The following is an 11,311-nucleotide window of genomic DNA, read 5'->3' on the forward strand; positions in this document are numbered from 1 at the left end:
ACTTTCTTTCTATTACTGTTTCTCTTTTTCTAAATGTTAGTTGCAATTTCTTAGTAAATACATGTATACGTCTACAGTTTGTCCATATTCAATATAAGCAAGAGGGTAAAACTATTAAAATAATCAAGTTGAAATGTTTTTTCTAGCTAATAATTTTGTTTCAACACAAAAATTATTATTGGTTAATTACAATATACATATGTTTCCATGTGTATAAATGCTTGCATTAATATATCCGTTCTCTGTCATTTCATTACATAAAATGGCGGGAGAATTCATTTTTAGATCATGCATACTATTTTACATTAGTTTCATTGACATTTATGACTTTCTTAGATAGCATGATGAAAGAGTTTGATTGAGTTAGCTACGTGACTAAATTAATATTTTCAATTTCTATTTTTAGTTTTTCTTCTTATTAAATATTATTGGTTCAACTAAAACCAAAACTGGAGTACTAGAGTTAGTACTTGTAGTAGAAAATGGTGCCAATAAAAACTAGAATTAGTTCGATTTTCTAGTTGAAATAGTAATACAGTATTAGTTTGTAGTACATGGGTTAGGTTTTTTTGAGTACCATTAGGTATTGGGAAAAGACAAAAAATTTGTTGAATAAATACAAGTTTTTAGTTTTCATGTAATGAGACAAATTTAAAGATAAAATAATAACAATACGAGGTTAAACTCTAGATAAGAAGTTTTATTATTTTTTAGACGAGTAAATACTAAAAAACAAGAGTTTTAGCCAATTTAGAATATACACGAAATAGAAGTAGCAATTCCAAATTTGAAAGTAAATATCATAAGGATGATGGGGATGTTTTTCGGAATACGAGGTAGCAGTAAAATAGTAATGTATAAAAATAAATGAAGAGAAGACAAGCAATAATTCAGCTTTTCTTTAATGAAGTTATACTTAAAGGCCTGAATAATATTTTAAGTTTATATAATAATCTTTATTTACGTGAAAATTTATAGCTGAAAAATGTATATAATCATGCATGCAAAATGGATACATGCATTCTCTTCATATGACATTTTACATTAGAAGTTTTATTTCACGAAATTCAATTAGCATTATTAGCAGAATTGCTTGAGGTAGCACTAGATTGAGCCCTATTTCCAGAACGGTGTTGACCTCTTGAATCAGATGAAGAGTGCCCATGAGTGGATCCTCTCTTGGCACGATCAGTGCCTGATGCTTCGGAAATTTCTGAATGTCCACTTTCCGATAAACGACTTCTTCTTCTCATTTCTCTTTGTCTAATTCCCCTTCTAATATATCTATCATTCATTTTAAGAGATCTTGCAATTGGTGAGAACCCAACTACAAGGCCAAGAAGAAGCCCAAGGACCAAACCAACAGACCAGGATATTGTTCCAGAATGAGCCATCAATCCTATTGTTGCACCAGTACCAAGACCACCTAAGCCACCTAATGCCGCTCCTAATCTTCCAACCAGCAATACACACATGAAGAGATTTGTCAAAGATCCACCCAAACCAAGAGCACCTGCAAAACAATTTGAAACAAGTCCACCAACAATCATACCAACAAATATTCCAAGAATTGCGCTTCCGAGAAGCCAGTACCCTCCTCCTTTCCAGAAATGTGTTGATTTCAATCCTAGGGAGAACAATGCAGATTGCCAGTAAATGGCAAGGAATGCCATAACTAGATACGCTGCAAAGGAAATGAAGGCTCCACTCCAAACTGGCCAGCAACAGCATCTTGAGAAGCAAAACCCACACTTTAAGTCATCAATTTCTAGCGGAGTATTGTTTGTTGCTGTATTTGCGTTTGTATCTGCTGTTGTAATTGTGTTGGGACCAGAACTGGAGGTCAAAACAGGATGTGAGCTGGCAGCTGCGCCTGAATCTTGGATAGAACCACCAGTTGTAACTTTGTGAACTTCTACGTCGTTACTTAACATTTGAAATCCCCCAGATGGCTTTAAACAGACTTTTGAGTCACTGCTTGCGTAAATAAACGCCAAAGAATATGGATTGCTTTTGGAGGTTTGCATTTCAGGAACACTGATTGCCGAGCAATCTGACTTGTCATCTTTGTTGAAAGAAAATCCTGCTGCTCCTATGGCCAATTTGTTGAAATTGGATTTAACACCTGTACTTATTCTAGAATTTGAGTTGCCTTCTTTTTCAGCGTCAGTTTGAGAAGCAGATAAAACTTGTTCCCCAGAGGTAGATTGGGTATTGTTTGAACGAACAAGATTTGGACACTTTGAAGAAATTTCAGTGCACCCATGCTCACAAACAGATATAACCATTATCAATCCAGAAACTGATCCGATATCAGATGACTCTTCATTACAAGCCAGAGTACAGAAGAGGTTTTTCAAGAAATTATTACACTCAGCACTACCACCATTATTAGTAGAGTATTCTTCTGCCATAGCTAAGAGTTTATCTGAACAGCAATTACAGGGATTGTTTGGGCAATCCACTGATGTTGCATCTGTAATTATTGGACTTTCATCATCGACTTTGGCCTCTGAGGCTATTGGTAATCCCAATGCAGTTATTCCTAAATATGTCAGCAACAAATTTATCAATAGTACTTGATAAATTAAACTTTTTAGTTCCGACATTTACCTATATTACATTTATTAGCCTAAAAAACATCAATTTGTCTTATTTTTGAAGCTCCAAACTTATGCTAAACTAAACAATAAAAGCCTTTAAACCCTTTATTTACGAGTTTGGGATGTAGGAATGAAATATAAATTAATTATTTTTGTTGGCTTGAGTAACACCTCTTATTACATAAAAGTCTATTATTATTCAAAAGTAAATAAAAGTTAATAACCTTAGTTACTTTAAATGTAATAGTAACAAATAAACCATTTAATTTGCCTTTTCGATATTTAATTATTTTGAAGACATAAAGTAGTTATACGCACGCTAAACTATTATACAGAAAATTAATTATTTTTTTTTGCCCTTACTTCACGGTCTTTTTAAATTTATGTCGATGTTCTATTACTTTTCTTGTATGTAACCTGTTGTCATCACCGGAATGACTCTCTTCCTTTATTTTTCTTAGTTTTTTTACTCCCTTTGTTCCAGATAAAACCTTAATTTATTATAACTATACAACATTCCCGCCTTTATTTTTAGATTTGCATGCATCTCCTGGTGACCGGTTAGCATATGTAATTATTCAAAATTAGAAAAAATAAATTCATTTGACTCCTTTTATTCATTAATCAAATGGGATAGGCATCTAAGATGCACGAGCCTAATTTTATTAGTGATAATTAGGGAACAAAATACAAAAAAAAGGCATTAACTTCATAGAAATAGCTTAATAGTAATTAGACAGTTTGCACGCAATGCGCCAAAATGAATGTTTGTATTAACATTCTGGTTCGATTCACCCTGAGTCGCCTTTTTTCGGAGTAGTTTAGGTAGTCACAAAACTACTTTAATTGAGAGACATAAGGATTTCCAATAGATGTTGATCAATAGATACCTTGTTTACAATAGAATTGCAAATACTTATAGTTGTTGCCTCGTCAAATATTTTCGCAATATACAAAAGAAGGTGAAAATCATTCAAAAGCTCGTATGATGTCGGAGGACAAGATGCGAGTCTATTTTTAATAAATTCTGAAACGTCACCTGGTTTTTGTGATACTACTCTGTTTTCTCTGGGAAATTGAGTTGATGAAAAGAAAGGCTTTGGTTGAATAGGTGCAGATTCATTTATCCTAACAACAAGCCAATGAGCATCAAATTTTTTTGTGGACTTCCCGTTTTCCAAAATTTGAGGAAGCAGTTCTCCTTTTTCACCATCTCTCACCGGAATATGCATTTTGTCACCTATTTTAGTTTCGTCAATGATTCCATCTCTAAGAAAAGCCAATCCAAGATCCGAAACGGAAAATGCGTTTGGAACTGGATCACCTCCTTGAATGCTCTTACAAGGAGCAATAGTACAAGTAACAAAGGTGTTGACAGGATATCTTGTATAGTGCGTGGTTTTTAGGGAACTTAGTTGTAATTTTCCAAGAGTAATAATTTCCTGTGAAGTCAAAAGTTCATCCCTTTCGTTATGGGTAAAAACAAGCCCAAGACACTCAAGTCCGAGGGAATTGGCAATGGCATCTACAGAAGGTTTAAATGTATCATTCTCCAGGATCAAAGATCCATCAGAGCCAAAGCTTCCCTCTTGAGGTGGCTCATAAATCGCCTCCATAACTGCTCTAATACCCATGGGATAGCTGCTATCTTCTCTATAGTATCCATACATCCATCCAACTCTTTGTTTTAACATTCCTAAGGTTGATTTCCAGTAGTCAACAAATTTCATTGCCTCAGTGAGATTCATCATTTCAAGATGATCTACATGACGATATGGTTGATGTTTGAGGGTCACCGATGGAGGTATCTTGTTCATTTTTCCTTTTTCGATAAATGTCGACCTATAAGACTGTTTAAGGGGCAAATCATCTGTAACATAATTCCTTTCACTAATGAAATAATCAAACGACTTAAACTTTGGTACATCACTCTTCACCATTTGATTACCACTTAATGAAGTTGAAGAAGACATTTTCCTATCTTCCTCACTAAACCCCCTTTTGGTTTCACTTTTGTTAGTAATTTCAGGCAAATCTTTAGTAGACATTTGTCTTGGAATTTGTGTCGCTGTTATTTGAGGAGTTGCATCCGTGATAAGATAAACAATAGAACCATTATAAAGTCCATGTTGCTTAATACTCAAAGAATCTCCTTTGAGTAAGCTGTTTCCGAAGGAATCCAAACTCAATAGTTGTTGGTATTCCGGGACCTTTAAAGAAGAAGCAATCTTTGATTTCAGAGTTGAAAGGTTGCAAGTTGAATTAACTGTCACCCTTGATCTTCCAGAAACTGAGAAAACTCTAATCACCCACTCTTCGTTCATGACAACTCACTTCAATTCAAAATTAATGCTTCTTTTTTTGGTTTTTTTTACTAACCTATATAGAACCAAAGCGGTTTTTTCTTGTATTTGTAGCAAGTTCTATTTATATTGGAAACGTGATAATCTCTTTCCAAATAAAAGGAGAATAAAGTCTGTATTGCTTACCACTCAATCAAACTCCTATGGAATATGTTGCTAAATTTTTATTTATCTTCAGTTACCAATTGCATGCTAAGGGAGATTAAACCAACATTTTCCCTCTTTAAGCCGTACCAATCCAACCCCCCTAACTACGGGTGGGGATCAGAACTCGACAATAATTAATTATTAATTTATTTTTTAAAATAATTGAGAAGTCCTCACTTATTTTAAATTCAACTGAAGCTTATTCTGCTTTCTATACTCAACACACCTTTCGATTACTTTTTTTTAAACCACTCTATTTAATTTTTTTTTGAAATTACTTAAATTACTGTGAAGAAATTGGATAATAAACTGAGTTGTGGGTATATTGAAGTAGGTTTAATCCAAGTGTATACACTACAATATATTACTGTCTTTTCGAAAGAGGTGACCAAAGTTAAGTAAGTTAGCTTCGAAAGCAAGGGCAAAAAGTTTCAAGGGAGTTAGTTTTAGTCCTGCTAGTATAGTACATGCATATATATACAGGAATATTATTTTTATTTAAGTTAGAAGGCAGTAACAGGTCAGGGCTTAGAGGGAGTGAATCCACTTGAAGTTGTCATTGAAGAATACAATCATGCCACGAGAATTAGTTACTTTGCAGATAGGGCAGTGTGGAAATCAAATTGGAATGGAATTTTGGAAGCAACTTTGCACAGAACACGGATTAAATGTAGATGGTACAGTCGTTAAAGATACGAGTTCCTCTGAAGATAGGAAAGACGTGTTTTTTTACCTTTCGGATGATAGTCATTATGTCCCGAGAGCCCTGCTTTTCGACTTAGAACCGAGAGTTTTGAACTGCATAAAGTCAAGTGAGTTCAAACATTTGTACAATCCAGAGAACTTCTTCATTGGAAAGGAGGGAGGAGGAGCAGGCAACAACTGGGGTTGTGGTTATGACACCGCGGAGGAGGTTTACGATGAAATTTTAGACATGATTGATAGAGAGGTGGAGGGTTGTGACAATATGGAAGGATTTCTCCTATGTCATTCAATTGCAGGAGGAACTGGAAGTGGTATGGGATCTTACATCTTGGAGCTATTAAACGAGCACTACCCGAGAAAGCTAATAAAAACTTTTTCTGTATTCCCAATGTTAAATAATGAAAGTTCAGATGTGGTTGTTCAACCTTATAACTCGGTTCTTACACTGAAAAGGCTTGCTTTAAATGCAGATTGCGTAGTGGTTTTGGATAACACCGCTCTAAGTGGTATTGCAGTCGATAGATTAAAACTGACTAATCCGACATTTGCTCAAACTAATGCATTGGTTAGCACTGTTATGGCAGCATCAACGACTACTCTTAGATATCCTGGATATATGCACAATAACTTGATATCATTAGTTTCTGCGCTAGTGCCTACTCCAAGATGCCACTTTTTAGTGACTTCTTACACTCCTATTTCCATAAGTCAAAATATACAGCAAAATGTTAGAAAAACTACCACTTTAGATGTGATGAGGAGACTCTTGCAACCAAGTAACATCATGGTTAGCACAAATATGAGGAAAGGAACTTATATTTCAATTTTGAATATTATTAGAGGAGAAACAGATCCTTTAGAGGTACATAAAAGTTTACAGAGAATAAGGGACAGGAATATGGTCAGATTTATACAATGGGGGCCTGCCGCAATTCAGGTTGCTTTATCAAAGTACAATCCGTATAGTACTCAACACAGAGTCAATGGACTTATGATGGCGAACAACACAGCCATTGCCGGTTTGTTTCAAAGATGCGTCGGTCAATTCGACAGGCTTATGAAACGTGGAGCCTTTTTGGAGAATTATAAGAAACAAACTGTTTTTCAAGAGGGATTGGATGAGTTTGACAACTCCAGGGAGGTCACAGAAATGCTTATTGAGGAGTACAAACGTGCCGAGAGGGATGATTACATGCTTGCAGGATATGGTTCAGAGCCTCATCTTCAAAGTGACAGTTATTTGGAAGACTCGAGCAAAAGGGAGTTCCTTGGAACTCATTCTCAATTTGAAGATGAGCTGTCTGATGGTGCGGCCCAATATTATAAGGAAAATAGCTCTGACTACAACGTATATAATAGTTAATTAATGTTAGGATCTAATTGTGTTTCCCCTTTTTATTAGCATTCGTATATAATTCATTATTTCACAATCTACCTGTTTCTTCTTTCTTTTCGTAACTTCCTTCTTTCCTTTCTTCTCATCGACTTCGGATACTCTATTTTCGGTTCCACAATTCTGGATCTGATTAGTGGTGGTTGGAGCTTTGTTTCAGGAATATTATCCTCGAAGTTATCTCCAAGAATCAAATACGGTATTTCAAAAGCACTTTTGCTTTTATTTATCAGTGCCTCTAGTTTAATTCTTAAAACCTCACAATTTTGAATTGTCACCTTTGTCTTCAATTCTCCCAGTCTAGTTTCATTAACACTTTTTCTTAAACCAAAACAAAATGATAAATTAGGATTTGGGTACCACTTTGATATCTCCTCGTGTTTAGAGAGAATTACACAAGGAATTTTGTTAATGCAACAAAGGACGAGAATGTGGTCCCCTATTCCTAAGGTAAATAGTCGTTGATGGATAACTACTCCACAAATATTATTTACATTCTGCAGTACTTCATTGCAGCCAATATAAACAAGTGGTCTGAACCAGTTTGCGCTTTCATGTCTAACCTCACGAAGAATACTAAGAGTAAAAAATGAAGAAAAAAAACAGCCACAAAATGGAAGTCAAAACCCTAATATTTTTTCTCCCTAGTAGTTGACACATACCTGTTAAATTCACTCAAGAAAATATTCTGAGCATCTTCATTTAATGCTTGCCTGTAGCGAAAAATTACGTGACAAAAAGCTGGAAAAATGAAATTAATATTACAAACACTAACTTACCATTTCACACTATTACTCGTGAGCAGACTTTGTCTTGTTCTAGGTGCTTTTTTTTTTTCTGCCTTTTTATTTGAAACACCACTCATAACTGACAATAAAAATATCCTAAAACCGCCAACATACGCGCCAAGGCGGTGGTATCAAATTATTTATACAAATTTGTGGGCTAGAAAGATCAAAAAATAAGTAACTTTTTCAAGGTAAAACCACTTGAATAAATTCTTATTTGTGGAATATAATAGGGGAAGTGTCATATAAGGCCTTTTTTAAGCATCATATTGAATATATAATTAAGGGAAACTCGAACATGTTTAAGTGACAGTGATACACTAGAAGCAATATCAGGTGCTGCAAAGAGAATATTTCAGCACAAACACTGATTATTGGATTGGATTGTGATAAGAATAATATATTGGTGGGTAAAATGAATAAGGACTATAGATCATTTTTTAGCTTCGATACCAACATACTTAAGGTAAGAAACTCTGGTTCCCAGAATAATTACTTGGAACAGGATGAATTTTCATTTGAAGAGCTGTACTACAATGAATACGAGTTAAGTGGTGAAAATGAGTTTCTTTTGAATTCGTGTAGAAACAAAGAGAACGCAACAACCAATCTCAGTAGCAATGAGGACATAAATTTGGGTTTGGCTTTGGCATCTAATATTGAGAAAAGGCTTGAAGATAGAAGATTATCTATTTTAGAACCCGTTTTTGACAGGAATGTGGATATTAATGAGATTTGTGAGGAAATTAAAACAATTAATATAAATGAAACTGAAGAGAGCATGGATGAGAAGGTTGCTTGTTTAACAGAGAGGCTTAAAAGTTGTGGAAAATTTGACAGGACTGAAGATAATAATGTAAAGGCCTTTTCTGAAGGAAGATACTTTCTAATTTCAATTTTCAATGTTTCCAGTATGAAACCTTTGTTAAATGGAAGGGGATTTAGTGGTTTCAACAAGCTATTATTTAAAATAGGGAAAATGATTACAGTAAATCCATATCATGTGAGATCTCGTTCATTTAGAGAGTCTATAATGCTTAATTTTATAAACGAGAGGTTTTTGAATTACCAAAAATTTAACTCTTCAACAGTGCCTTATATGCTTCACCAAGTTAATTTGAGTTCTATTTCAAACAAGGAAGAATCTCCGAAATTTTCTCAAACTTATTACAAAAGTGGTTACACATTTGCTTTGGAAATAAATGATAACCATAAAAGAATATGTGTGTTGAAGGATGTTATAGGATGTGGTGCGAATGCCAGTGTATTCTCTGCAGATATTTGTACAATGGTAAATAACGAGATTGCTGGAGTATTCAGTTGCGCAGTAAAGATTCAACATAAAGATCTTGGATTGAATATTAGAGAGCTTTACTGTGGAATGGCATTATATAAGAGAAATAAAAAAAGATTAGCGGAAAAACGATTTGATGTTATATACAATGATTGTTCAAATAATGAAAATTCAAACATAGAAAATGTTAGCGTAGAAAACTCAAAAAATTATTCATTATTTTACAACAAATTAGTTGGTAGTGCTGCTGGTAGGAACTCACCAAATCTTCAAATGACCGCTAGGAGTTCAATCAGTACTAATTTTCCGCAAAGTAACGTTAATTCGTCTAGAAACTCTGTAAATTCAGTAGTTTCAATGAATGAAAACAGCTATAGAGGAAGTCACAACTCTTTAGTTTCACATAGAAACTCAATTTCCTCAAGAATTTCAAATCTGGGTAACCCTAGCAGACTCTCTATCTGTTCAAATTATTCATTTAATTGCCTCGAATCACCTTTAGATGGAAGCATTTTGATTGATCCAATAGTAATTAACGAGGGAATAACTGTATTTTGTATAACCGAGTTGTTTATCGTTTCATCAAGTGCTTCAGGGATGATTCAAAATATTTTGAACAGAGAAACAATTAGAAGAGGCAGCCAAGTGCAGAATTACAAGGATAATAAAGACGGCACAACAAAGTCTGTTGGTATCTCAATTCTTCCTACTTCTCCTGGATCAAAAAGTCTGCAGAGAATTTTAAACGAGCACTATTTGAAGAATGGTGTTACTATGGAAGAACCAACGGTATTGTTTTTAGTATACCAGTTTGCTGAGGCTCTTCTGGCTTTTAATGACATGAAAATAATACATGGTGACATTAAACCGGACAATATTTTGCTTTATCCTAATTTGGATTTCGAATTGAATCCAAATAATTGTGAACCAAATGAAAAACCATCCCATCCCCTAATACCGAAACATCACTCTCTTCCTGTTTGTACCTCAATCATTGATCTTGGAAGAAGTCTCGATATTGGTGAAATTTACAAAAACACTCTTTTTGAAGGCAATTGTCACGCTGAGAACTTTCTTCCTCCTGTAATGCTTGAGAATTTACCATGGCTACACCACATTGATATATTTGGAATTGCCTCCACTGCCCATTGTCTGATTACAGGAAGGTATATGGAGCTCACAAAGTGGAAAGATGAAACTCTCAAGTGTGCTGATAGTGTATTTGAGGGTCCCTCATGTGGGGACCACGTTTTCAATGTTTACAATTACAGGATTAAAAATCAGAGTTCTTGTATCAAAAGAGGTTGGAACTACGAGTTCTGGAGCAGTTTTATGTCAAGTTGCATAAATTTCTGCCCGATACTAATTTCTTCTGAAGAAAATAACGAAAATCGAAATGATGATTCGCTAAATTACACAAGTTTGTATGATAAAACCCCAGAAGGCCCACAACTAAATGCTACTATTGAGGAGTTATCTCAAAACGCACACAATTTTCTTAAAAAAGTTCAGAAAGACATCATTGACATCTTCAACAACAATCCCCAAATGAAAACCAACTTATATAAACAACTCCTAAATGTTAGAAAGTTCATCAGTGGCGCCTCTGATAGAACTTAAACTAATAGATACTATAACATAAGGTAAAAACTTAGTGATTAAACATCGATGTTCTTCATCATATATTTCGCTCTTCTCTGTAATAACCATCTGTTAACTTCTAATTTGCCCTTTCGCTTAAACGCACTACTTGCCGCCATACATGATGTAGGATGCAGGCGGTAAATGCATGTAACCACTGTGTGGGGTTGGATTAAAATTTACTAAGGTCTGGAAAAAAAACGTAGATGAGAAGTAATAAAAGGGTGGGAAGGGTAGAAATATTTAAATTAGGTTTTTTCTCCATCTCCGTCCCTGTCTTCACTTCTACTTTGATTCCAAGTAATTTTTAATAATCGAACAATAAAGAGAGTTGGATCCCTGAAAATGTTGGGAGCCCAACAACAGAAAAGGATCGA

The 11,311-nt window shown here is 34.6% G+C and overlaps 5 protein-coding genes across 5 annotated transcripts; 2 read left to right on the forward strand and 3 right to left on the reverse strand.

Annotated features, from left to right (window-relative positions):
• Positions 1-1,067: 1,067 nt before the first annotated feature.
• FG379_003402 (uncharacterized protein) lies at positions 1,068-2,609 on the reverse strand (the record flags this gene model as incomplete). Its single annotated transcript, XM_067329031.1, has 1 exon — positions 1,068-2,609. The coding sequence occupies one exon, from the start codon at positions 2,607-2,609 to the stop codon at positions 1,068-1,070; it is 1,542 nt and encodes a 513-aa protein (XP_067185208.1).
• An 836-nt stretch (positions 2,610-3,445) lies between these two features.
• On the reverse strand, positions 3,446-4,927 carry FG379_003403 (nuclear pore associated (NLP4) with N-terminal ubiquitin domain; the record flags this gene model as incomplete). Its single annotated transcript, XM_067329032.1, has 1 exon — positions 3,446-4,927. The coding sequence occupies one exon, from the start codon at positions 4,925-4,927 to the stop codon at positions 3,446-3,448; it is 1,482 nt and encodes a 493-aa protein (XP_067185209.1).
• A 760-nt stretch (positions 4,928-5,687) lies between these two features.
• On the forward strand, positions 5,688-7,181 carry FG379_003404 (gamma tubulin; the record flags this gene model as incomplete). Its single annotated transcript, XM_067329033.1, has 1 exon — positions 5,688-7,181. The coding sequence occupies one exon, from the start codon at positions 5,688-5,690 to the stop codon at positions 7,179-7,181; it is 1,494 nt and encodes a 497-aa protein (XP_067185210.1).
• Positions 7,182-7,249: 68 nt separating this feature from the next.
• On the reverse strand, positions 7,250-8,076 carry FG379_003405 (uncharacterized protein; the record flags this gene model as incomplete). The annotated part of the gene is made up of 3 exons (XM_067329034.1): positions 7,250-7,787; positions 7,874-7,924; positions 7,991-8,076. 3 exons carry the CDS (start codon positions 8,074-8,076, stop codon positions 7,250-7,252), a joined length of 675 nt encoding a protein of 224 aa, XP_067185211.1.
• A 338-nt stretch (positions 8,077-8,414) lies between these two features.
• FG379_003407 (Bub1p related kinase) lies at positions 8,415-10,913 on the forward strand (the record flags this gene model as incomplete). The annotated part of the gene is made up of 1 exon (XM_067329036.1): positions 8,415-10,913. The coding sequence occupies one exon, from the start codon at positions 8,415-8,417 to the stop codon at positions 10,911-10,913; it is 2,499 nt and encodes an 832-aa protein (XP_067185213.1).
• Positions 10,914-11,311: the final 398 nt, after the last annotated feature.

The sequence above is a fragment of the Cryptosporidium bovis genome (assembly GCF_009768925.1).
Source record: "Cryptosporidium bovis isolate 45015 chromosome Unknown contig_8, whole genome shotgun sequence".
Lineage (NCBI taxonomy): Eukaryota > Apicomplexa > Conoidasida > Eucoccidiorida > Cryptosporidiidae > Cryptosporidium > Cryptosporidium bovis.